General features: G+C 44.7%; 1 protein-coding gene across 2 annotated transcripts; it reads right to left on the reverse strand.

Moving 5' to 3' along the window:
• Positions 1-6,356: 6,356 nt before the first annotated feature.
• On the reverse strand, positions 6,357-22,373 carry tdrd3 (tudor domain containing 3). 2 transcript variants are annotated; one of them, XM_062527920.1, is made up of 14 exons: positions 22,173-22,373; positions 21,048-21,132; positions 20,570-20,635; positions 19,448-19,608; positions 16,163-16,304; positions 15,955-16,026; positions 15,441-15,590; positions 14,877-15,032; positions 14,107-14,278; positions 13,503-13,625; positions 9,636-10,816; positions 8,965-9,090; positions 8,297-8,454; positions 6,357-6,647 (listed from the first exon to the last, which is right to left on the reverse strand). In XM_062527920.1, the coding sequence occupies exons 1-13, from the start codon at positions 22,208-22,210 to the stop codon at positions 8,338-8,340; spliced, it is 2,589 nt and encodes an 862-aa protein (XP_062383904.1). In that variant the 5' UTR covers positions 22,211-22,373; the 3' UTR covers positions 6,357-6,647; positions 8,297-8,337. The 2 variants fall into 2 exon arrangements, with proteins under 2 accessions (XP_062383904.1, XP_062383905.1); XM_062527921.1 differs by lacking the exon at positions 8,297-8,454 and having other exon boundaries at positions 22,173-22,372.
• Positions 22,374-27,350: the final 4,977 nt, after the last annotated feature.

The raw sequence follows: 27,350 nt of genomic DNA on the forward strand, positions 1-27,350 counted from the left end.
TCAGCTCTGCTAGCAGTGCAGTTTTTTCACTGGTTTACAGATTTGTCTCAAGTCTGTTTTCCTTAACTCAGGAGATGTGTTGAAAATACAAAACACTGATTTGGCCCAATCCTGTGATAGGCCTACTAATATGAGCCTATATAGCGACAGGCCAAGGTGGTAATAATGACATTAACTAAAGTTCTGATTCTGCTTAAGCCATTCTGCTAAAAAGACTTCATTAACCCCTGGGGATATGAAAAACTGTTCCAAACACAGTCAATCTCTGCTAGTTTTTGTCCTAGAAACATATAAGTGACACCATTAGAAACCTCTAATCAACTAGTTTCCAAATATATATGTTTTAAGAGAGAATGTATCAATGGCACTATGTAAAAACAATAAAAGAAAATCCTAGGATTTCAGTCCCCTCGCCTGCAGATGGCCCATTCTAAAAGGCCATTCAACCTAATTGCATTTGAAAGAGACACTAAGTGGCACATTTAGTCTGACTTTTTTCCAATTTGTAGTAAAACTACAAAACATTTTGTAATGTTCTTTTTACTTATATGGAGCCAACACTTAATGGTGTTTTTGACCTTTGACCTTTGTCCTTTGAAAATCTTTTATCTTTTCTAAATAGTTGTGTTTACACTGAATTATGATTAAAAAGTAATTTCATTACATCCACTTTAGTCTCATATAATTATTGTGGAGGACCTCTAGAATATAACCATATGTGTCACTTTTGCATAGGTGTTTTTAGTTAGATGAAAAACTTAAAAATCTCAAAGTATAGCAGACTGCCTCAAAGTGCCTGAAAAGGCCCCGGACGGACCTCCAAGTGTTAAGGTGTTTCCTCACCTGTCCTTCCCCTACTTCATGTCAAATGGCTTCGGTAGAAGAGGTCTTTTGGAATGGCACAAATTATGGGGTGCACTCTGTCCCTTACCGGCCACTTAATTAAGGCTAGAATTGCCATTTAGTTGGCACAAAATTGCTCAAATGCTCATTACTTTTTTGCAACCTAGCAGTGGTAAAAGTAGTAATAATAATAATAATAATAATACATTTTATTTTTTAAAGCGCCTTTCAAGACACCCAAGGTCGCCTCACAAAACAAAATTCAAAATACAAAATAACCAGGTGCCAAACAGAGCGGCGTAATCGCACAGCGTTCCTGTAGGCATAGCCAGCATACACAAACATTTGACATACAGATCAACAAACGAAACATAGACAACAAAACACTCAATAAGTCCAAAAGGCAATGTTAGCGCTTTGGCTAACATGAACGCAACATTGAGTCCGTCCGTAGCCTAAAAGGAGCGGCGTGACCCTCTGTGCTTGTAGCGCTTCCTCCTAAGGATCCCTAAAGCCTTGCAAAGGTGGAGCACATTAGTCTACTAATTGTTGTGTGTGTCAGTTCTAACTAATAAGTGAGTACTATTGCTGTCCTTAGTTTGGCCAAGGGGGATTCTGTGAAGTGGCTGCCCTGTCATTCTAACAGAATAGACAGATTGGGCATAGTCAGAGTATAATGGCTCATTCGTTACGGCTTGAGAGTTACAGCTCTGCCGGGTTTCTCTGAAACTAAGTGTTATTTCTATTTTTGGCTTTAATACTCCACGAGGGGGACTATCGAGCCCTGTGGTCGGGCATATTGGCCCTGAAAGGAAATATGTGTGTGCACACTGTTAGGGACTACTTCACTGGAATGACCTCTCTGTATGAAATGTGCTATATACAGTAAATAGACTTGACTTGACAATATCACCTCAACAGACAAGAATTTTAACAAAAAAGCCTTTGTAGTGACGGAAATAGGTCTTTATCATGTGACACACCTTCAATCTTTTTGCACACCATGCAGGTGTTATGTGTGCCTGCACTGCATACTGTTACAAATTAAAGCGTGAAGAATGCAAAAAGGTTATCTACTGACAGGGGGCTACCATCTCAAACTCCCCTCTAGGTTCACACAGGAGAGGACCACTTAAAAAAGGTCAAGGGTCACTGCTGAGGGTTACCAGAGTCAAGCAACAAAACACATGTAAAGCCATGTAACTCTGAGTGCAGCAGATGGTTTAACCTGCGTTTCCCACTAACTGGCCTGTCTGACACAGAGAAAAAAACCCAGCAGGATTAAAATAGGAAATAAACACATGATCTAATTTTGGAAGAATAACACAACTGTCTCTGGCTAGGACTATGGCTACAGCCATGATTAAATTTCCAAATAAATGTCAGCTTGAGAAGTTCCACAGCAACCTCCCTCCTTTTAGTTAGCCCATTTCACAGATCTGTGTTTGAAATATACAGCTTAGTTTTGGCACCTGTTGTGTTGGACAAATTAAGACATTAGAGAAATCCAGGCAGGACCGACTCGGTGGGGGGTCTCCTCTCCTGAGAGGAGAGGAGAGGAGAGGTAATCAATATCAGAGAGACTTTGTGAAAGTCTCTGCCCGCTCTGCCCCTCTATAGAGTGTAACTCAAGTGGATGAAATGATTGTGCTGGGGTTCCCGTGGCTTCTTGTGGGATGCGCCCTGCCCTGCCCGTCCACTCCGCGACCCCTCCTGCTCACTCACTACGAGCAGACTATAGACTCCTCTTTTTACTGCCTGGGTAATTTACTCTACACTACATGCCCCCCAGTCTCTTTGTGTCCATCCCTGGGGGGACAAGCAGGTTATAAAGGCCAAGTGTAACCGTGCCAGAGAGAGAGAGAGAGAGAGAGAGAGAGAGAGAGGGAGAGAACAAATAAAGAACCAAAAGAGGTGAGAAGAGAAGAGAGGGTTTTTTTTTAGGCTGTACAAGATTAAGCAAAGCACTGAGTTTACCTCACAGTCACCACACAGCCCTCGGTGCTGGCAGGGACAGATACTCGCAGCTGAAATAACGGCCTGATAGGAAGAGCTTCCGATGGATATTTTGTGAGGCATAGAGTGGGGGGGGGGGGGGGATGAGGGGAGCGAAGGGGGAGCCAAAGATGGAAAACCGTGTGCCAAGGTGATAAGAAAGTGAGTGCGTGGGATGGGATGGCAGGGTGGCGGTGGTGGAGGAGGAGGAGGAGGTCGCAGGGGCTGGTGGAGGAGTGCTATGGCTAGAAGGGGCGATGAGCAAGGGAATGTGTGCAAGAGATATACGAGTTAGAGATACAAAAAAAGTGGGAGAGCAGTGTGTGTGAGAGGAGAGGTAAGAGAGGCATGGGGTATAGCAATAGTGCTGGTGGAGGGTGGGCAGAGATGGGGACTTCCCTCCCTCCCAGGGCCCATGCACGAAAGCATTCTTCTCTCTGTTCCTGAAGCTTATCAGGTTCCAGCTAGGCCAGAGAGCCACATGGGAGGGCTGCGAGGGAGACTAAAGGACCCCTTTATAGATCAGAACCGACAGAGAGGGAGGGGGGAGAACAGAGCGAGGGATGAAGGGAGGGAGGGAAAGTGAAAAAAAGAGAAGAGTGCACACACACAGGGAGAGGGGGAGAGGCGGAGAGGCAGAAGGGAGACAGAGTAACTGTGAAAGGATGGAAAATGGTAAATGGACTGTAAAACAGACGCAGAAAGGTAGAAGACAGACAAGAGTAAGAAGAAGAGGAAATGAAGATTACTGTGAGCAAGTGCGAGGTGGTCAAGACAGAGAGGCCAGCACTAAGTGAGATGTAGGTGACAGAGGAAAAGTATACACACGTTTCTCACGCGTCATTAAGTAGGATCGTCCACCACCATTAACAACTCCTGATGCTTTAGGGACACACGGACATATGGCAGGTGATGGGAGGCCAATCAACAGCTTTGGAAAAAGGTATTCGCTTATGAGAGTGCCACTCCTCCCTCTCTTCTCTCTGGCGCCTGTAAACTGAGGAACAGAGAGAGGAATAGGACAAATCTGGAGTGACCAGAGCATAATAGACTATTGTAGCAGCATGCAGCACAAAAGTCACATAGTAAGCAGAAAAGCGGCTAGTAGTCAGTCATGTGTGAAAACGGAATTCAATCCTACCTAGAGAAAGCAAATCTCCAGCAAATAGACCAGGCGTCACTGAGAGTGGCATAGAAGCAATTAGTGTTTCCCAGCTTCATCCACCCAACACAATACTCAATTGTAGCAGCACTATACTACATGTCGTTGTTTCTCTCTCTCACTCTGGGTTTCAAAATCAGAAGTCTCAAAAAAGCTGATGTAGGCTAAGCAAATATATAGGTTGAGGACTTTGTCAGACAGAGTAAATCTAACAACGCTGAAGAACACTGGTTGTGTATAATGTAAATCAGGAAATGTTGAGTACTGTACCAACATTTCATGTTAGAAATGCACAGCATTTCCCCCAACACTTAGAAACTTCTGGATGACTAGCTTGTATGTTAGGAAAACTACATTCCTAATTAAAAATGTAGTGCTATTGTTATATAGTGAAAATGAGTGCTATTTATAATTAGCATATCCCCCTATATCAACATTTCAGTTTCAGCAACTGAGGGGTTCCTATATGCAAAATTGTAAATGAGATCTGACCTGTTCTTGTAAATACCACTGAGGAGAAATGAGGAGCAGTAAAAACAGAATGAGAAAGAAAGGAGACTTAAATGGGCCTTGGGTTGAGACAGGAGCAGGGCTATTGAAAGACCATTTTATAGCAGACAGCTTAGAGTAATTTCCCTCACAAAAATAGCTGCAGCAATGGGACAAAATGTTGCAGTCTTTCTCTTTCATTGCCGTTTTATGTCCAAAATTGCATTGCACTTTAGTGCAATGCAATGTTCATCATGTCAAAATGCATGCATGTAAACAAGGGATTTGTATATTTGTATAAGGGTGAAACCAGACGTGATAAGATTTCAACATTGTGGGCTGATTGATTAGTTACTTAGCCAATGGCTTAATGTATTAGTCTGATGTTTGCAGTGTTATGTCCAAGAGAACAGCAGGCCAAAATTGGGCTACCAGATGTTCTAGTGACCCGATAGGCCTAGTACTACATTATCAAGCAAGGCTATCTTACAGTAATTTCTTGTGTATTAGCCGCAAGACAGTGTATTATGTGTTTCTTATTCAATCACCTCAGTGTCAAGTGAAGCTAATCTAACTATTCCCAAACCTGTTTCATTAAGCTGTAGAAAAAGCATTATCATAGGAATTGAAGAAAAATGGTCTGGAGATTTGGAGAGGGATATGGAAAGTCTATAGATTTTTATTTCTTTAGGCCTAGCATCTTGGTTTCTCAGTCTCAACCTTTGCTTGCCAACATGGTCTTTCCAATCATCCCCTTCTGTGAACTAGTAGTAGGGCTTAACAATCAAAGTAAGGAACGCCACGGCTGTTGAAGCGGAACTCAAGTCAGTTTCTTCGACACAATACAAGCAAGCCTGTAGGCCTACTCTTTACACTGCCATAGCAGCTAGGCTCAGTGTTAATGTATACTACAGGGTGCAGCATTGCAGAAGCTCATGTCACCACAAACTGCCCTAGTTCGCTCCCGAGCAGTTCAGAATCAGGGTGGGTATTACGGTCTGTAAATAATTCATTAGTGCTAAATGTGGAACTGTACGTGCCACAAAACCACAGGCCAGCCAAGTTTCCAACATGTTATGTCCAGAGCCATATTTTCTCCCATCACTCTGGTTATGTCATGCAAAAGGTCTCGCCATCATTTGGACAACAAACAAGCTTTTTGCAGATTTTTTTTTTTTAGCCACAGATAAAAGCTCTTGGCTCATGTGCATGAATCGCGACGTGTGCAAGGCTGCGCTCCAGCGGCCAACTATAATGTGTTTTTTTGTAGTCTGTGAAATGATATCGCTCCCTTAACGCTATCCGTTTCGAGCGGATGCGATCGGCTTACCGCGTGCGCTTGACTGGCCGTTCTGAATGAATTTGAGTGTGGAACGGGAGCAGGGAATGGGAACGTGAAGCAGTGGGACAGCAGAAAGGCCATGATGATCTGATAGTAGCGGACATGCATGAAGGATTCAGCAGGAGCTAGGAGACGAGATCATTAACATGAGTGCTCGATTCTTTGGACGCCAGGATGGAAAGGAACTTTCTGTGAGAGGCAGTTGTATCACACACTGTTATGGACAGCGATGTTAATCTGCTAATATCTAAGAGAGTGGCTTGGCAGATATTGCATAGAAGAATTGTGATTTAGTCCACTGTGAGGTTAACCTGACTAGTTTCGCCAGATCCTGTAGTTCGCTGTCTGCTTCACAGCTCAGCGAAACGCCTCTGGTGGAGCATGGCAGAACTACAAGGGTCTGGCGAGAGTCAGGCTACTGTGAGGTAGCTCATAAGTAAGAACAATAACTGAAGTCTTTGACCCAGGTCTAAACAGTCAACCTACTACCTTTAGATTCATTTATGTGGAATGAAACAAAACATGACGCAAAGAGTGAGTTTTTATTAATTATCATAATCAAGTATTTTACAAATCTTCACTACATACAGTAAGACCTTTTGCTTGCATCATAAATTATTGGATTTCGTTTTTTAAACTTCATTTATTGCAACTTCTGTTGCAAGCCCTTGAATGGTTCTTCCCTTTTCACACTACTGTAGATACTTCATACCAGAAAAGTGGCGGAAGGGGAAAAAAAAAAAATGGTGATGTCTAGTTATCGCCTCCAGGGCCCATCAGATGATCTTTCCTCGGCTGTCAGTTCCTGCTTGCTTTCTGTAGGGGGAGAGAACAGACGTGTGGTTAGCTGAGGTTAGCTCAGTTATTTCTGCGTTGTTCCAGCCCTGAGCGTCATACTGCTGCTACTGTCTAGGGTCTTTAGGTCAGCCTGCGTGGAGCAGATTTCTGACATCCTCAGTCCAGAACTAACATCTTCCAAGACTGTTCCAGAATGTGACTTACGCCTGCCCTGAGACCCATTTGGGTCAGCCTGCGTGGAACAGATTTCTGACATCCTCAGTCCAGAACTAACATCTTCCCAGACTGTTCCAGAATGTGACTTATGCCTGCCCTGAGACCCCCCCACCGCCCCCCCCCCCCCCCTCAACTACCACACACCCACACCCATGCTCGTCCTCTCTCGACATGACACCCCGCTCTGCCCCTGACCCTAATTAAAGAGGCCTAATGCAGTGCAGTGGCCCTCCTCCTCTCCGAGTGATGTAATGGTCAGACCCCTGCTGCTCATAAGAGTCTAATTAGGAAGGGCCTGTGTTGACGCTAATGAATACAGACTCCCGTACTAATAGGCCTGGCCGTGGAGAGAGAGAGAGAGGAGACGAAGGCAAAGTCCACACACAGTCGATTCTCTTTCACAATCAGGAACCGGAGGTCCGTTGGGACCGCACATATGGCAGCGCTGACAAGGCAGAAATGAATACCGAAAAGGTTCTGATCTGGGAGGATTGTGAGCAGCGAGTAGATTGCACATTATTCTCCCTGATAATGGGAGTCATCAGCGAGTTATCAGGCCAAAAGGGGTGCAGCCACTGACAACTGTGCACAGTGTCAAAGATTCTAATTCAAGTCTCTCTCTCTGTGTGTGCGTTTGTGTGTGTGTGTCTGTGTGTGTGTGTGTGTGTGTGTGTGTACACACCTGCCATACTGCCGTGCGTTGACCATGTTTCAGAGCCTACTTTGCCTCAGCAGGTGTGATTGTTTGTTTGGCTACAGTACAGATCACAGGTGCAGCTTCAGCCTAGATGCCATAAACTGTGTGTGTGTGTGTGTGTGTGTGTAAAGTCAGGGCAGGTGTGTGTGGTCAGCCAGGTTTGACTACGGTGGTTAATGCTTTTGTTGCTCTGGTGCTCAAGCACAGATGCGGGTTTGTGGGTTCTGTCTGGATTCCACACTGCAAGCACCTTTGGCTACAGGGTGTATTGCACTTACCAGATCAAGTGTGGCAATGAGTATGTTGCTTTCAAGTTTGCATTTCTGCTACAATGTGTGTGAGAGAGGGGTGAGGGGTGTGTGTATGTGTGTATGTGTGCATGTGTGTGTGTGTGTGTGTGTGCATGCATGTGCATGAATGACTTGTTATCAGGAACTATCAGTATGCTTGAGCTGATCAAAGAGTCTGCGGGTGGCTGCATATGGGTGTCTGGCCTCTTCACCTGACCAGGTGTGTGTGTGTGTGTGTGTTGATGTGTGTGTGTGTGTGTGAGGTGTGTGTGTGTGTGTGTGTGTGTGTGTGTGTTGATGTATTTGTCTAGCTGTGAATGTGGGTGGGTCATGTGTCTGGCACCATGCAGACGCTAACACTAGCAGTAATGCTAAGCCTCGAAAAAGGAGTGTGCGAGTGTGTGTGCTGTTGTTTATTTGCACAGATGTGTCTGCGTCCGTTTTTTTTTTTTTTTTTTTTTTACCTGCGCAGGTGCGTGTGTGATGTGTTTGTGTGTGTAGCTGCTCAGTCCCGGGCGCGGGGCGGTTGGTAATACTGCTGTGTGGGCCGCGTGCGCCTCGGCTGACCGTCTCCCCCTCGCCGATACTCCACCGAATTCTCAAAGTAAACGTCCTCTTCGTCCTATCACAAAGAAGGAATGGGAGGGGGTGGGGTGGTCACTGCTGTGACATCATAACAGGAAGAAGATTCCCTGCCTCTCTCTCTGAACTGGAGGAACTTATGAGAAGAAAGTGTAGCAGACCTCTCTGTGAATACCTGACTTCACCCTGAATCATAAAAAAAAACCTGCAGAAAAACACCTCCAGGGCTGGATAATCTTGAGGGGAGGGATTCATGCTGGCACATAGTAGTAACAACATTACCTTATATAGGAACTCTTAATTCCATGTCAAGCACACTGGCGAGGGCCAACAAATCATGTTGGACTTCCAAGAACTACACTGTTGCCAAAGTGTGTGTCAGTGTGTGTGTGTGTATGTATATATGTGTCTGTGTGTGTCTGTGTGTGTGTGTGTGTGTGTGTGTGTGTGTGTGTGTGTATGTATGTGTGAGTGTGAGTGTGTGTGGGTGTGTGTGTGTGTGTGTGTGTGTGCGCAAGTGTGTATGCTGGTGTGTGAGAGCTTGGCTTACCCACATATCCATGTGCACGGGCTTGATGTTGCTGAGGAGCACCTCCTCACAGTTGCCATAGTCGCTGAACACCACCACAGCAGTGGAGCCGGAGGGATGCACGGCATCGATGCGTGCCCTGTAGAACTACACGGCCAACAGAAAACAACACACACACATTAGATCTACAGTACAGATGCCACACTCTTTCTGCTAAAATTGAATGCTTCTGCTAAGGTTGCGCCTCAATTCTGCTATGGTGCCAACAGGTGACTAATAAAACCTTCATACAAATTCAGAATGTAATAAATGCTGCTTTAATATTTGAATGGATATCAAATCATTAAGGGCCGTTCACACCAAGAACGATAACTATAACTATAACCATTACGATAAAAGCATCCACACTGGCCAACGATAAGAAAAGTCTCTCCTCATGTTAATGAATGTGATAGCTAGAAAATTATGGGTTCTGATCGGCTGTTAGCTTGTTATCGTTCTCAAAATCGCTCTGAAAGTGATCAACAACGATATCGTTCTTCATGTCGTTATCATTATAGTTTATGTGTGAACGTTGTCATTCATATTAACGAGAGCGATATTTGTTTATAGTTATCGTTATAGTTCTTGGTGTGAACGGGCCTTTAGAGGCATAAATCACTATTGGCCCTGTGATGTTGTGGTGTTCTTGCCTTGTTGTCCTCCCAGTAAAGTGCCAGGCACTGGTCTCCCGGTCTCCAGGCGCCGTGGCCCCCCATGTCTGGGGCGTGACCGGCCTCTGGCCCCCTGGGATTCTTGATCGATCCGGTCCTGCGGTCCTTTTTGGAGTACTGCTGTGAGTTGTGAAATGTGGTGTTCCTCTGGGGTTGCTGTTGCTGCTGCGGCTGCGGCTGTTGCTGTGGCTGTTGCTGCTGCTTGATGGGACCCGTCCGCCTGTGATCCGAGTCGCCGTTTTGAAGGTGTGTGTCTCCACCAACCCTTCCTCCCCCTGACGGTCTGTCCCCACCCCGCTCCTCCGTCAACGAGGGGCCAGAGTTCAGATTTCCGCCGCCTTCCGAACCGCGGTCGTAGTGGACCGAGCCGGGCCGGTCAGTCCGGTTCCCCTTCCTTCGGTTGTTGGGCTCTGACCGCCCCTTAGGGTCAGCTGACGATGCTGGGCCCAATCCTGGGTCCGTCGACTCAAAGGGGGGTTTGGGTCCAGGCCCGTTTAGCAGCCCTTTCCTCTGGTTCTGAGAATCCGAACCGTGCTGCTGACTTCGCTGCCCGCTGCCGTGGTCCCGTGACCCGTGCTGATGGCCGCCCGAGTGTGTGTTGTCGCGGGGACCCTGATGGTGATCCCTGACGTCCTGCTGGAGGCCTCTGTTTGCGCCTTGGTGATGTTCCCTTGACCGCTGATTGGAGGACGTTGGGAACGAGGAGAATGAGGGGGCGGAGACTGACGAGGGCAGAGAGTTGGACATGCCGTTGCTCCGCCCCTCACGCCGCTCATCCTGCCGGCGGTCGTACCCGCCCCTCCCGCCGCTCTCGTACCCGCCCCTCCCACCGCTCTCGTACCCGCCCCTCCCGCCGCTCTCGTACCCGCCCCTCCCGCCGCTCTCGGACCCCCCGCTCTTGTGGGACTGGTGGGGCCCGGAGGAGGGGGGCGGTGGGGCGAAGGCGTCGGCGCCGGGTTTGGGGAAGTCGCCAGGTTTGGGGAAGTCCGTGTCCCTCTGGAAGCGCGGGGGTCGGTCGTTCCTCTGGCCTCTCCCCTCGTTGCGCGGAGCGTTCCGGAAGTGGGGGGCTTCCCTGTGGAAGCCATCGGAGCTGGGGAAGCTCATCCTGTGGGGGTGCTCCGGCTGGTGTCTCTCTGGGGGCTGTCTCTGGCTCTTGGTGTCTGAGGAGGAGATCAATTATCAGACCAGATTAGAGGGGTTAAAACACATGTTCCACTTTCACACTGTGGTTTTCAGCTGCGCAGGTTTACCCAATACTTTTTGCCTTTATTAGTATAGGACAGTGAAGAGGTGGACAGGAAACAATTGGGAAAGAGAGACGGGGTGGGATTGGGATATGACCGCAGGCCGGATTCGAACCTGAGTCCCCATGGGCACTCGGACCCGTAAATGGTACAGGCCTTGTAGCATGCTGCGCCACAGCGCCCCCCAGGTTTACCCAATATTAAAGACTATTTTTCTGAAGATTAAAAATGCTACACTTTATTTACTGCTGTAGCCAAAAAAATATTCCTGACCATTGACATCACCACACCTGCCTGCAAAACACTCATCCATTATTCCCAAAGTCAAGATGTTTGTTTTCTTGGGTTTACAATCAGTATGTGCCCTTGGACAGCAATTTACTGGTAAACATCAGGGATAAGGGTCCAGGAACTTGACATAATGGTCATTGCAGTGCCAGTTTGACATCAGAATGACGTCGATCAGAATGGATGAGCTAGAGCCTAGAGGCCAGGATCAGCGAGAAGTTGTGCACATTTTTGCTTAAAGAGGAACTATGCAGGATTGGCGATTTCATCTCTGGTTTTGGTTTCGTTGTTCGTTTTCGCTCGTTTTATGCTTGCATTTTCTCTGCAGAGCTTCCCCGACAGCTTTAGCGTGTATATTTATACATGTATAGGCTATATTTAAATATATAAATTGCAAGCGTGGTTCTTCGTCTCAGACTTCCAGATGTAAACAAAGAGCGATCGTCTCCTGCAGAAAGTTGCATAGGGTCTCTTTAAGTTCATTCAACAACATTGATGGCAGCCCAACATGTCATCATACCCTATACCCCCACATCCTAAATAAACATGATACGGGAACACGAAAAATACAACTTCAAACGTGATATTTTTCAATGAATGACACGAACCAATCTTCAATCTTATTTTTCAGTCAAACATTTCATAACTATTACTTTTAGATATACCTCAAACAGTAAGCGATAACTGATAAGCGGTCACTGTACATTAATTAATTTGTATCAGCATATGATGTTAGGATTTAAAAAAAGGGGGGGAAATATTGTATACAGTAAGTCAAACCCAATAATTCTTAACCTCAGTAGACTGCCTGTGGAGAACTACACTATTAGTATTACTGGTGGAAAAGGTTTTTTTTCCCCCCCATCTTCAGCAAGGGATTCTTATTAGCCTTCAAGAATGGAAAAAATCCTTTTATTTGAATTTTGAAAAATGACTTGAAGGATGTTAACAAACATCAACCAAATTCTACATACTTCCAGAGGCAGAGTACACAAGTCTTCCAAATTTCACAAAATTCCAGATGTGGAAAGAAAGCATCAGGTGTGTGTGGACCGGAAAAGTTAACATCAAACAAACCTGCCCTGCTTATATCAGCCCGCTCCTCTTTCCACATAGCCACAAGTCCATCTGCCTCCTATCAGCATAACCTGATGTCAGGGATTTAGAAAAAGCTGTCTAATAGGACAAATGTTTGCCCCCCCCCCCCCCTCCTCAAACTCTGAAACTCCTCCATTTGAGACCCACCATCTGTCTGACTCAGGAGCACGTCGGCCGCATTCCTCCTCATTTGAGCAGGCGGTGTGTGTGTGTGTGTGTGTGTGTGTGGTGTGTGTGTGTGTGTGTGTGTGTGGTGTGTGGCGCAGGGAAGGAGAGAGAGGCAGCTCAGAGACAGATGTTTTTTTTTCCCCTTCATTATTTATTTCATTCCGTGCCACATCTAATTTTCACGACCAATCTATCCGCTGCTTCTTGCTACTAAGCCAGGGGAAGGTGTTTTGATGTTCTTTTCCGTAATTGCCCACGATATTTTCCTCAGTCTCTCTCTACCACTTACGCACTCTGAAAATCGACATTTACCCACACGTACACGTAAGAAGTCTTTCTCCATCATCAATCAATTGCTTTCCTTGGCCAAGTAAACTCTTAATTGAATCACAACATGCACGTTCATTTCTGGGCCTCTCATTATACCAGCAGAAGTAATGACTCGAGCTGTTGTTATGGTCTTGTCACCACCTGCAATTACACTGTTTTGATGTGGCCTCAGTCGACCAGCTTTCTGGTCACGCCGTGTTTCCATTACTTAGAAGTTACAGTTTGTTAACTCCCAAGAAATGAGGATCAATGAAGGAACATTGTACAACAACGGCACCTTACCGCAAAGCTTTGTCAAGAATAATGTAGTCAATTAGAGCATTTATAGGGAAGCCGGAGAAAAGTTGTCAGGTAAGGTCGACGGTATGGTGGCTTTTAGACTCACCGGTGTTAAGGCCCGTACACACAGAATCCAATTTTTCGCATGTGAAATTTCGCATCAAACTTCATCCTCGGTATGTACCGACTAATTCGAATACATGCTTAATAAGAAGAGCACCTGAGTAGATTTATAGACTCCTGAGCGCCCTAAGCCCTTTTGTGTCTTCACATGTGTTTAATAGCCTGCGTAAATTCGTGCGAATATTTCGTCCGAAAATTCGTACTGTGTGTATAGGCCTTTAGTCAAACAACTTCTTAAATCACATAGGATTATAGTCCTGACAGGCCATGGCATGTCCATAGTAGAGAACTGATGTAGTGCATGAATGTCACTCACCATCAACGGAGAATGCCCCCATCTTGGACTCCAGGAAGTCGAAAAGTGTACTGGGCCCTGAAGGCCTTCCTCCACCCTCCTCATCCTCATCCGTCCTGGACCTACCTCGCCCCCGGCCCTTCCCTGAGAGAGAGAGATGGATCACTGGGTCAGACCACTGAAGATTTTCACTAGGTCTTATGAAAAATATATTCTAGTTAGTATTTTGGGATGTTTAAATTAAATGTTTTGAAATTTCCAAAAGGTGTGCAACCTTTCTAGACCCACTTTAAACACAACTCCAATTACCTCAATCCTGATCAATTACATACTTATATGTATAACACTGCACCTACTGAATTAACTACATTAAAAAGGTACAGGTTTACGACTCAGGTTTCTATTCTCAATTTTAAGATTGCTTCCCCAGTCATTGGCCGGGTTTCCCAGATTCGTTAAGAAGCTCTTAAGTGCTAAGAACTTCTTAGGAGCGCTCTAAGAACGTTCTAAGAACGCTCCTAAGAAAGTTCTAAGCACTTAAGAGCTTCTTAACGAATCTGGGAAACCCGGCCATTGTTTACTCTCGTAGGCGAGTATGCGCTGGGTCTAGTTTGCCAGCTGGTACCTCTGGGTGGGGGTCGGCTATACTCTGGCGGAGGAGCTTTGTGCTGGGTGGCACCGGTCAGCAGGGAGTTCAGCGCCACCTCCAGGTTGTTGTTGTTGTCCAGCAGGGCCTGCCGAGCGTCCTCCTTATTGAAGCCCATCTCCATGATGTCCCTCAGGGCTCGCTCGTCAACCTGACACACACACACACGGATGGTCTTTAATGGATGTATGAATATATGTGTGTGTGTGTGTGTGTGTGTGTGTGTGTGTGTGTGTGTGTGTTGGAGATACCAGTCTGAAAAGATATATGTTAAAATGGACTGAGCAATCGTGAGATGACTGGATTAAGCTGAGGTCTTTAACCCAACTCTTGCTTGCGTTTGTGTTTGTGTGTATGTGTGTGGGTGTGTGGGTGTGTGGGTGTGTGTGTGTGTGTGTGTGTGTGTGGGTGGGTGAGTATGCAAGATAGTGGGGGTTGACATAAATTTCCTTCATTTCTCAGCTCCGTAAGTGCTTACAGAGCTTTCATTATTATTCCCAAGCTCCTATGTTCCAAATCCCACCATTCAATGACTTAACCCCCGACCTTTTAACCCAAAACACAAGCCTCAATATTTATGATGGGATCTGGGGTGGGCTTTTCACGTCGGACGGGATATACACTGGTGAAGACCAGAACGTTCCGCCAGTTAGCATCAGTCGACGTAGTGCCCATCCTCTCTCTCCCTGGAAGCGGAGCGAGGCGCCTGCAAGGTTATTATAAGGTTATTATTAGGTCGCCACGCTCACCAGATCTCTGTACATCCCCTCCGGACGGCTCTCCGGGGTGCTCCTCTCGCGCTCCTCCCGCCTCCGCTGGTAGGTGTCCCTGTCCCTGTTCCTGTAGCTTGAGCTGGGGTTGGTCAGGTTGGTCCCCGCATTGCCGCCGCCACCAAAAGTGCGCGTCTGTGGAACGGGGGACAGGCAGAGTAGAGGTCAAAGGTCACACACGATGTTGGGTGGGGTGGGGGGGGTTGACTGTCTACAGCCAACAGCTCTGCTGCTCGACAAGGTACATATAGGAAAGCCTCCTTCATCATAATTATGACAAACCGTAATAGCCTGCAGCACTGGATGTGGTGGGAATGATAAACAGGCTATAAATGTATGCATAGTATGTGCCCTCCGTATTATTATAAAGCACTGCAAATAGCTGGAAACAAATAGCTTTGGTGGCGACTCAACATTTCACATCTTAGGTGTAAAGCACTGTGTTTGCAGTTCCATTTGTTAAACGGTTTGCTAGGCTGTGAGTTATGGTCTACACCGTATCTTTAATCAGCAATTATGTTCACTTTATTCAGCGAGTTTCACCTCTTTGCTCTTTGCAATCTCTGCGATAGCCGCGATCCTTTGCTTCTCGAACTCGTCGTTCTCGTCTGCTCCTTTTGCTACTTCAGTCGTCTTCAGCGTCTTCCTCTGGTCCAGCTCACGGCTGTCTACTTCCTCCTTACGCATACACTTCTACCAAAAGTGCAAAAAACCCCCCCCAAAAAAACCCCACAATAAATCAAACTCATCATTCATCTTTCTCTTAGTGGCATTTCAAGTGTATGGACCCAAGATAGCAAACTACCGGAGGAGCGTAAGTGACATTTCACCAACTTTATAGGAGGACCAAAACAAAACAACTGGTACATCGCACTCAGTGTTGAGTCCTTTGGTTTTTCAATAATAATTCTAAAATTGCTTTTAAAATTATGTTGACAGTACAATAGAGCTTTCGATCAAGAGCTTTCATTTGATGCGTAGATCTCAATTTTGCCCAAAAAAGGACTCTTACGCCACTTTGGTTGTCGCCCCCTGGGAGAGTACTCCGTGACCTTACCTGTCCGAAGGGCACAAAAGGAGGTGGTCCGCCCTCAGCCCCGATATGACTCCGGTTGTGTTTAGCCAGGCTCTGCGAAGGTCAAAAGATCACGAGCAAATGAGTGCTGTTTTAATACACTTTTTAATAGACCTTTGATGATGATCACTGAACCACATCACCATCAATGATCTCTGACTAAGAGACAATTTGAAGTGACTCTTCTTACCCTCTGCAGTTCCCACTTCTCGATCATGTGCTCGACCTCTCCTCCCAGCACAGTGACCTTGGAGTCGTCCAGCAGCAGGAACCCGTTCTTCACAGACAGCGAACCCAGCAGCTTAACTTTGGTCCCGGGCGGCGTGTTCAAACTAGAAATAAAAAAAAAAGAACACAAGTTCTGACCAATGCTTTATAATATTAATGCAACTGAAAAACAAAGAAATTCTGAACCATCATCACACCAGGCATTTTGAAACAGTTCAAATGAAAATTTTATATTGCTTTTTTTAGAACTAAAATCACCAGCTTATAAATAAAAACCATTACATTTGTGAAAAGATCATATGCCAACTGACTGGGCTTCAACCTCTACCCAAAACAGGACTGTATTTTGAATGGGTTTCTTGTGTAAAGGTTCTAAGAAAACCATATATAGTCCTCCCTCTGTGCTGTCCAGTCAGGCAGAGGCGCTCTCTCTTGCCCATCTATCAGCCACAGATTTAGGAGGGACAGGAGTGAGCTACGAGCCAGAGAGAAGCCATTTTGACTCTGATTAGGGGAAGAGTGAGAACTCCATTTACTTTAGATATGGTCCAATAAGCTAGTATGTGGTGTGTGTGTGTGTGTGTGTGTGTGTGTGTGTGTGTGTGTGTGTGTGTGTGTGTGTGTGTGTGTGTGTGTGTGTGTGTGTGTGTGTGTGTGTGTGTGTGTGTGTGTGTGTGTGTGTGTGTGTGTGTGTGTATGGAGGACCATAGACGGATGAAATTTTCTTAAAAACGGACTGGCAAATTGCTCAGACCTCAAAGAGCTTCTGTGCCTCATTGACCAAAAATTGTATAACTTCACGCATCTCTGCAAAGGATGAGGCAGCTAAAAATACCCCTTTGCCTTGCCTTCATCCTCCCTTTTCTTTCCATCACGTCATGAACCTCTTACATACCCCTTCATACACATTCTGCATTAGCCCACTCACTGTCCTTGATACATATCTGTGTATTCGTGCTCACGACCAGGCAGGCAAGACAGGCATACGCACACACACACACACACACGCATGCGCACACAGACACACATTCACACACAACTGTCCTGGTTATTGGCCCTTGATTACAGAAGCCTAAGGACTTATGGAGGAGGTGGAAGAGGAGGGGGAATGGTCAGCCCGGTCATGCATGATGGCCAAAACAGCAATTAGAGATTTAACCCCCTACTCCACCCCCGCGCCCAGCCTGCAGTGTTACAGTATCCTGCTGCGATAAATACACAGGATATGAGAGCTTCAAGTCTTGATGTACACACACACACACACACACACACACACACACAGCTGCAGTGCAGACATATGACTTTCAAAGACCCCCTGCTTACTACACCTCCTACTGAGCCACAACTCTCTGACACCCTCTCTCCTCTCCCTCTCTCATACACAAACACCCTCTCTCTTTGTAGTGAGTCACTCGTCTCTCCTAATGACTTGTGGACATCAACAGTAGTTAGCGTTGTGCGCGGGATCTGAGGAGAGCGCGAGTGGAGGGAGAGGGCATAAAAAAAAAAGCCGGAGACCACGCGAGGATAAAGGGACGCCTGTTCTTCAGCGGGGACCCGCGGTCATGCCAACCGACTCCTCCACCTGTAGAGGCTGGCTGGGCTCCACCACGCGATGGCTGGAGACGTAATTAAGACGGGTGGCGCTCCACCAATGAGGTCGGGCTGACTCTTGGGGGGCAGAGGAAGGGCAGACGAGGGAAGGGGATTGTGTGTGTGTGTGTGTGTGTGTGTGTGTGTGTGTGTGTGTGTGTGTGTGTGTGTGTGTGTGTGTGCGCGAGCGCACATGAGTCTGCTAGTGATAAGTGTACACTCCTGGTATGTGTGTGTGTGTGTCTGTTTGTCATACGCAACATCTCCTGATGTGTTAATTTGTGTGAAACTGGGATTGGTGGCGGCAATGTGTGTGCGTGTGTGTGAGAGAGCATCAGCATTTTGCCTGGAGAGCAGGGAGGCCATCCGTTATGAACTGCAGCATGCTTTTGTTCAGATTTACCAGCTCTGTGTATTGCAGGCCGTTCCACTCAGCATCAAGGTCACACCTCCCTTTTAAATCTCCAGTCTCTACCCCTGCTGCTCTTTTGTTTGTCTTGCACTTGAGTAAGTGCACCTGCAATTACACTGGCTCTCGGTGAAATAGTGTTGCTTTTAGACAGCAAGTCGCCATCAGCTTTTGAAAACCGCTTTTGCACTTCAAACAGAATGCCAGAGAGAGTGCAAGAGCGGAAAAACTGAATTGCCCTGACAAAATCAAGACAACCAAGTGCATCGTGCAACTGCAGAACCGCAAAGGACTAGAACAAAAGTAAGTTTGCAATACAATAGGAATATCAAGAAGAGGTAAGTTCTATGATGAGAAGGATTCTTGATCATTTGATCGCAGTGTTACACCATGGGCCCTAATTTGGCAGGCAACAAGTCTATCAACAAGCAAAGTTATTGTGCTAGAACTACGGCTATCATACAGCATATCGGAGCATTATTCATTCATGTTAAGGTCTTGCCTATGCCATTAAATTAGCAAACTGATGTTGCTTTGTTTTACAATTAGCTTTAGTTAAACTACGACTTTTCCCATCTTTAAAATGAGCTCCTCCTATCTTTAGTCCATAATGCAATTTTCCCCATCAAAGCCCTCCTGAAAAAGACTAGGCTTATAAAGAGGTGCTATCAGTTGATAGCAATCACCATGTATGTACTGCAAATCAAATAATAATAATCAATCTCAAAAATATCAAACAAGTTCCTGTCTGATGTTGGGAAAAGGGTTTCTTTTCTTTCCTTTTTCAAAAGCCTCAAACTGCCTGTCAGCACCAGCCTCTTCTTTGTGTTTCCTGAGGCAATTAAGTCTAAGTGGCTTTCCCCTCTAACATTTCATCAAATCAACTCTCACGGTTTAATCTGGAATGCAGAGGTAGACAAGTTGTTCTCATTAGCCAATTAATATCTTTAAAAGGCCACTATAAATTACATTTAGTTATATTCACATGTTTCATAATTACTCAGCTTTTTAATCACGTCAAGAAAAAAAACAGGGAAAGTTACTCTCCCCTTCACTCTGATGCTGAGGACAAGCACAACATGTTTTGATTTAAAATTGACTGACAGATTCCCTAATACATATCTTAATACTTACACCCCTGATAATTAAATGTTATCCATGAACCACCATTTTTTTATATGTAGAATTTTTTCACTAAATACAAAATGAGCAGTCAAAAATTGAAACGACAGGAGGGGGCCACACCTTATCTTGGACAGGTGTTTGAACTCGATGCCTGTGCAGTTGGTGTGTCCGTCTGTCATCTGGACTCGAAGCATCCTGGGGGCACCCTGGGATTCCTCGTGATCTTTGGGGGCTGCCACATTCCTGATCTTCTGGACCTGAAGAACACATGGTCCCTCAATCTGAAGAGAAACAAAGCAGAGTTTCCAAGTTTTCTAAGGGGTCATTCCACCTCCCACAGGGGGTACCATGTTCAAACATTTTTATCTCTGGATGTATTAGGTATACCAAGCTAATATTTTGGCTAAGTTGTTTAAATGGTTACTCTTTAGATGGTAAAAGTTTGAAGCAAATCTGAGATGGTCAAGCAGAAAGTTTCTCTAAAATCTGTTGAATTGAGGTGGAATTACCCTAAGGGTAACTCCAAGGAAGACTAAGAGAAGGAGAATGCCCTCATGCTGTCGAGTTACTTGTGTCACAGCTACTCTAATGCTTTGCCAATCTACCCACAAATTTGGAAATAAACAAGCAAACTCTGCTTTTCTACCACTGCTGACCACGACACAATTATTTTGTCTTCATGAATTACATGCATCTGTTCCTGGTAGAAATATCGGAACACTGACAACTCACAACAAATTGTGTATGCCTCTGGTCAGCGTCCTAACATAAATCCAATCCAAACTGATTAGAATGGAGAATTAAAAATATCCAGACACCTCTCTGATTGTTCCTTCACACACCTAATATAAATAAACCCGACAATTTTTCTTTCCTGGCCTGAGGGCAGCTGCAGGTTATTACAAGCAGAATCAAATGAAACCATTATCCTGCATCCAGTGACACTCAGAGCTAAAGGAGGACAAAGACCAATCTGGTGATGCAGGGCTCTTCGAATGAGCATCTACCACCATCTAGTGGCCATAAAGCCTAAGTGCAGTAGAGAGTGGTCCAGAGACTGTGGTCCCGGTCTCCCTCTTCTCATACACAATTCAAAATGAAGGTGTAACCCTCTTCTAATACCACACACACACACACACACACACACACACACACACACACACATACACACACACACACACACAAACACACAAACACACAAACACACAAACACACAAACACACACACACACACTCATCTTACCTTTTCGATTCTTCCGCTGTTGACATCCGTAGGCAGAAAGCTCTTTCCGATGGGTCGCAGGTCACTCTGAGATGGGAGAAGTATCAGTGGCAGACATAACCCGATTGTGAACATTTATATCTACAAAAAACATGTCTGGCTTTCGAGGAAACATTCCAAAGTGTCTTGCTTTGTGAGCTTTTTTTTCTATTGCAACATACTACCGTAATATTATTATTATCCAGTGTATTACAAGAGAGATCTGTAAGTTTTGTCAATGTTGAAAAAAACCCTTTAATCTCAGAGCTGTCACTATGAACTATACTATTAAGGCATCTGTAAGTTTTGTCACTGTTGAAAAAAACCCTTTAATCTCAGAGCTGTCACTATGAACTATACTATTAAGGCGTCTGTTCTCCTCGGAGGGCACACGGTGCAATATCTAATGACCTGCTTATTTGTTTAATCATGACGAACATAACATGCAGTGCTTACTTACATTGAGTGCAATGCGAATGATGTCACTGGCTGAGGATTTGCCTGTGGAGCCCTCACACTCCTTTATACCTTCATCAGAGAGGTACCTATATGGAATGGAAATAATAAGCAGATGTCAACATTACTGAAAACACACAAGTTAACAACTTCATACTGCACTGTACATTTGTGAAGATATTCTAACAACTAATATCATTTGTAAAGAAATGTGACAGCCAACTAGTAAACAGTCAGCAAAACGTCTTCTAAAGCCGTTGTAAGCGCTGAGCCGTTTTGACCAGCCTTCATAATAGCCTTTGACAGACCAGCCCTTTGAGTTCAACTGAATGAAGTGCACTTATTTAATAGTCGACTCTAATCACATTATTCGGAGCCCTGGGACTACATACAAACAAGTAAACGTCATAGTTCAGCGAAGCAATGTTTTCCCCCCCAACAACTTTCAAAGCACTCTCTCAAACGACGCTAGGTCAGCAAAGCTCATTATTTTGTGGAACATACCATACATGTTAGTGAAAACAGCACACCCCCAGATGTGTGTCATATACATGTTTAGTTTACATTGATTCTACCCATCATGAATGCACAAGTTCCTCTGAGAGACAATGCCACGACGTTTAGCTTTACCAATTTGGGTGTCTAAGTTAGCAAGCCAACGTACCTACGTGGCTTACATGATAAGACAGAATAAGAGAATATTTTCAATTGCACTGGGCCCGCCACAGTTGTTGATTTCTCCAACAACATTGGTCATGCCATAAGAATCTGGGGAGGATGTTTAAGCAAGATAATGTTGACATTAGAGGCATGTAGCCAGCTAGCTATTCAACTAGCGTTAGCTTGCAGATTCATTTAGAAAACTTAACGTTACAATCTAGCAAGCTAGCGTTAGCTGACGAACCATGAACAGTAGAGACTACTCTGTTCAATTATTTAGCTATGCTCTAAAGTCGTAGTGTGGGGTATAATTGCTCACATTTTATTTCTAAATAAGGTTCTGCCTCAAAACTACAGGAGTGACCTCATATGATCTCAAATTGGTCTCGTATGACATATGGTAGCAAGCCCAGCTAACGTTAGCGGCAACCTAAGCAGGTTAGCTGAACATGCACTAACAGCTACTTACCAGCCGTCTTTCGAGAGGGCTGAGGCTAATTCTTCCATCCCCCTATGATGAAGGTCTCCAAAATTCTTGCAATCGGTTTATTTATTCTGTTGACAGTCCATTTTATTTCCAAAACGGAAACGACCATGTATGTTCAAAGAAACTAGCTGGCTAACGTTACTTCCAATGCGCGAGACGAACAAAAACACATTTGACCTCAAACTTTTCATACGTCATGGGTCAAAGTTGAATATAAAGATGACGTAGGTGAAACGTTCAGAGACGAGGTTAGTTTGTGGAAAGCGATTTACAAATAAAAACTAGCTAAAACTAGCCGTTTAAAACTGTTGGTAAGACTACATTAAAGAAAATGGCAATAATAAAGGATGTCAATGATCAGTCTAATGAAATACAAAACTAAGTAGGCTAGTAGACTGAGCTCTACTGAGACACTTTTAACCAGAGACACTTATAAAAAGACTTTGTTTTAACTCAAACAAAATCAAACAAAAAACAGATAGGCCTACTGAAAATATAATGATCCACTATTTACACACCATTCCACAGCTTGTCGACTAGGATACTATCAATCAATAATACACATGAAATTCAGTGCAGTTCACAACATCTTACCCGAAAGAGGGGTGAGTAAAAGCAGTATATAATATTGCATTTTCATTTTTTTTAACATTGGGGTGCAAATCACAAATTACTGATTATAAGTTGATGCAGGCGCTTCATACCATGTACCACATACCATGAACATTTTGTCATCCTCAGTGCCATGGTTCAGGGAGAAAAAAACTTAATCTTTAGGGTTTATAATTATAACTACAAAATGTAATTTCGAGGAAATTACCAGTGCATGAAAATGCAAAGCATATTAACATGAAATGCAAAACAAACTTTATTTAGAAACAGTTATGGGCAGAGGAAACAGTTGGCAGGAGTCATAGTTGACGACAACTGACAGTTGTAATGGTTGAACAGTTAAATAGTTGAGTAGTTTCAGTCAGTTTTGCCATTTTTTACCACTTTCAACAGCCCAAAACAGATCACTTATGTTTAAACTGTCAGATTGTCTAGGAATAAGAAAGTGTCGTCACAGCCGTGAGCTGAGCTCCTCCAAACGGAGCTCCTCCCCTGGTTGGAAGGGTGGTCCTGATACCGGGCGGCAAAGAATTGTTTAAGGTCGTGTGTTGTTAACCCGGTAGGTTCTAATTCTGCACAACTTGACAATGATTGGAAATCACTGCTGTGTGAAGAACTGCCCCCGTACCTCTTCTTTGTTTTCCCACTTAAGAACTTAGCTAGATAAGAATGCCCTGCACCATTCGTAGCCTACACTAAACGCGATCATACGGTAGAGTTTTGTTTACAAGTGGCAACCGTTGCTAAGAGGAAAAGTCATGCCTTCAGGCACTCCCGGTTATCTTAACTTTGAAACGCTTTTCTTTCTTGGAATTTGCCGTTTTTACTAGATAATACTGCCATTTCCATGGACTTTAGATATTTAAGAAATGAAACGTGTTCTACTCTGACGTCGACGTGCGCCGAATGCTGGCAGGAACCCTTCGGTCTATGCGAGTTTTCAGAGGACTGAGCTACCGAAAACAATATAGGCCTAAGCTAAAATTAGCAATAAATGTTTGGCTCATATATCGTGAGTACACATAATAAAGGCTGATATTTCAAACGAGCTGTCTAAAACTGGTAAATGTGTTTATATTTATGACTATAAGAGGCCCGACTTTACACTGTAACGTTTTTAAGACAGGTGCGGGGTTGTCTTAAAGTTGCGAGGAAAATTAAGCCTACATTTAAGATCTTTGTTTTCAAGAATACCATTTGTTCTTAAGTGTTTTCTTAGGAAACATTTTAAGAAGAAAGCATAAGAACTTTATTCATGAATATCAAATCTTCTTAAATTTGCTCTTAAGACAAAAGATAAGAAGAAAGCACCACTTAGGAAGTATTTTTGTCTTAAGAAGGCTTCGTGAATCCGGCCCCTCGAGGCTTGTAGATCCTGCACCCAACCACAGCAGAAAGTCTCATAACTTTCTAACGACTTGTGGCTTTTGAACTCTTGCATAGTGTAGTAACTTTGGATGCTGGAGAGCTTCTCCAAATATCGCTGCTTTGCGCTTGGTATAAGCTTGTCCTTGTACGGTCCTTGTAGACAAGAATCTAGACTACAGTTTTGATGAGTCTCTAAACGCGACTCTTCGGAAGGCGTTGCCCCTGGCAACCAATAGCCGTGTTCAAGTTCAACTCCAAATGACCTTTTGCAGCAACGAGAGCTGCCGGTGGCAGCAGGGGCGGGGATGCAAACGCTGCTATGAAGTTGTACACTCTCTACTTCCCGTAGTGTAGACTTGGCTAGACTTGACCATGTGACGAATCACGAGGCACGGACCTGCACGGACTGTTGTGGATATGGGGAGGCATCTAAACACCTGCACACACGTCAGGGGTGTAAAAGCCAATTAGGGCAAAGACCTGACGTCATGAAGGCAGGGTCTAGGCTCCGCTGCTCTCCGCAGTACCTCCAGACCGGCTGCTCTTTTGCGGAGCAGCCGCCTGGTCACGCCTTGCTCCCGCGATAAGTTGAGGCCATGTGATACCGACTGCCGAGTCGAAAACACGCCCATCTAGACCATCGTGGACAGATTTTTAACCACGTGCATCTTGTGCTGCGCAGTTTTTGTGCTGCGCAGCCAACTTGAACGCGCCTAATGATACACCCTTCCAAGATGGAGGATAGGCTCAGCCCCCTCCCAAATTGTCACGTGCTCGCTCATTCCTAATAGAGCTCCACAGTCCCGCCCCTCCTCCGAGAGAGGTGCTTGGCCGGAAGTAAATTTCTCATTCATTTCTCCCATTGACTTCTGGAAAAATCCGGATATAAAGAGTTTTAGGCCATGCCTTTGGCTAACCAGCTACGATGTGACTCATAAGCATATAACTTATAATTTCGAGTTGAAAGGTACAAGGCTGTGTAGTGTGTACATATCTTAAATTCCGAGTTAGAGAACTCAAATCCCATGATGCTTTGAAAACGTACACACATTTCCAACATTTGCAGCCTAACGATAGTTTAACATGGTTCCATATTAATCTGAGAAAAGAAGATGATTACTTCCTACCGTTTCCATTGAGTAAATTCAACCTTAAAGATGAGAAAACCGTTCTTTTTCGGAAGACCACACATCGGTCCTGACAGCCCTGCAGCCATTAAGTTCTGAAGTTCCAGCAGAGAATGTCCAGCTGTGTACCGAGCCAATACACGATGATAGGTGAATCCATCTACTGAAAATTAGTCAGTGAACGTGTGGAAAAAGAAGAGACTGCACAGATGATGGATGATATTACACTAATATTGAACTTTTATTGAATGTAAATTATGCAGTGAATGTGGACAGTTTCCTGTCAGCTTGTGTTTTTTTTGTCTTTATAGGTTTAAAGCCCTGTTCCGCTGTCTAATCCAGTGTTTTTCAACCACTGTGCCGTGGCACACTAGTGTGCCGTGGCACATTGTTAGGTGTGCCGTGGGAAATTATCCAATTTCACCTAAGTGGTCTAAAAAAGAGTGAATAGAAATAATTGTCTTTGTGTTCATTTGATTCCTATTCAAGACACTTTGACAAGAATGACTTGATATCATTAATGCGGGCTACAGATTTTTATTTAATTTAATTTTCCATAAAATTTCATTTTATTTAACATTTTCGACTGGTGGTGTGCCTCAGGATTTTTTCAAGGAAAAAAGTGTGCCTTGGCTCAAAAAAGGTTGAAAAACACTGGTCTAATCTCTCCCCCTAGCCTGCACATGACAATTATTTTTATGGAGGTCGACTCTAGGAGACTTGCATGTTCAGGGTGGGCGCTTAGGAAGATATTGAAAGCCCCTAGCTTCCCTAGAGCCTCCTCCAAATTGTGGGTGATGTTGGAGTGAGGCCAGAAGGTGTCAATGTGTCGGGCAAACTCCCCTTCCAACAGTTGAATGCACCTAAAAAAATCCTCTGACGGCCTCATCAAGTTGGCGTCGGGAGTATATTTTTTGGCCGTCAAGAAAGGATGATCAGCTGTTGCAGGACTTGTAGCATAGCTGTGGTCCTGGTGTCTTGGACCTAGCAGCAGGACTTCACAGTGAGGGCATGCCCTGCTGGAGTATCCGTATGACCCAGCCAGCAATGTAAAAGAGGCCCTCCTCCAAGATGCAATCACTGACAGTCTGCAAAGTAAAAGAAAAGTAAAGAAATTGTCACACTGTATATGATAATGTGTTATGTGACTCATGACTGATGTGTGTGTGTTTGTTTGTCTGCTGTTTTTGAGTAGGATAACCTTGCCTCCACAATCTCCGACACCAGTTCAGCCTCCATGGGTTCTGCTGAGGTGGTTGTAGAGGTCAGCGGACCTGTGGCTGCTTAGGTTGAGGGAGTTGCCCCATCACACGAGGTAGTCAAAAGTGTGACTCCATCATCCACCTCACAATTTTATGTGACCGATGAGAGGGCAGGTATAATGTTCGATACACTTAGTCCCCTAAGGGCAGCAGTAAACTCCCTTTCACTGGGGTTGTATTTGTGCCCCCCTTTGCCCCGGACCAAGGAGAAGAGATTCTACCCAAAAACAAAGAGGGAGAAAGTAAGCTGTTTATGATTTTGATTAGGTTAAGGATTTCTAATGCAGTAAGTCTCTCGGAGGGCTTTTCTAGAAAAACTACTGTACCAATGTATGTTTTTTTTTGTTAGTCTGATGTAGTTTACCTCGATACAATCTTGGTTCAGTTTTGAGGTGCACAGATACTTCATGCCAGCATCTGTGCACCTCTTGTGAACCAGCAGAATGCTTCTCATGGTCAGCTGCATCCCGTTCTGGCATGGTGGTGGTTTACGGCCAGATCTGGAAAAGAACGGTATGATTTTATATACTATATGTATATAATATATGTTTGAATTTATATAATAACATTTCTTGATACACTTATATTAACACGTTATGTTGGTGTGTGCTTCATCTATTTGTTTTTTGTTTGTTTGTTTATTTATTTCATTTGTTGAAGCTTGGTTGTTCATTTAGGCCTTTCTTATTGACTGACCTGAACTGCCAGCCTGCCACCCAACTTATGCAGTTGAGAAGGAAGTTCTCCTTCTCCTGGCTTCCTGTCCCAAGGGGTCGTCGCCAGTGGTTTGA

This window comes from Sardina pilchardus, chromosome 23 (assembly GCF_963854185.1).
Source record: "Sardina pilchardus chromosome 23, fSarPil1.1, whole genome shotgun sequence".
In the NCBI taxonomy this organism is placed as follows: Eukaryota; Metazoa; Chordata; class Actinopteri; order Clupeiformes; family Clupeidae; genus Sardina; species Sardina pilchardus.

Excerpts from the sequence above, each read along its gene's own strand:
- tdrd3 (XM_062527920.1), bottom strand. The coding sequence starts at position 22,210 with ATGGAAGAATTAGCCTCAGCCCTCTCGAAAGACGGCTG. Across the intron at positions 10,817-13,502 it reads GGGGGCATTCTCCGTTGATG|ACACCAAGAGCCAGAGACAG; the intron begins GTGAGTGACATT and ends TCTCCTCCTCAG. Across the intron at positions 9,091-9,635 it reads TTTACTGGGAGGACAACAAG|TTCTACAGGGCACGCATCGA; the intron begins GCAAGAACACCA and ends TTGGCCGTGTAG.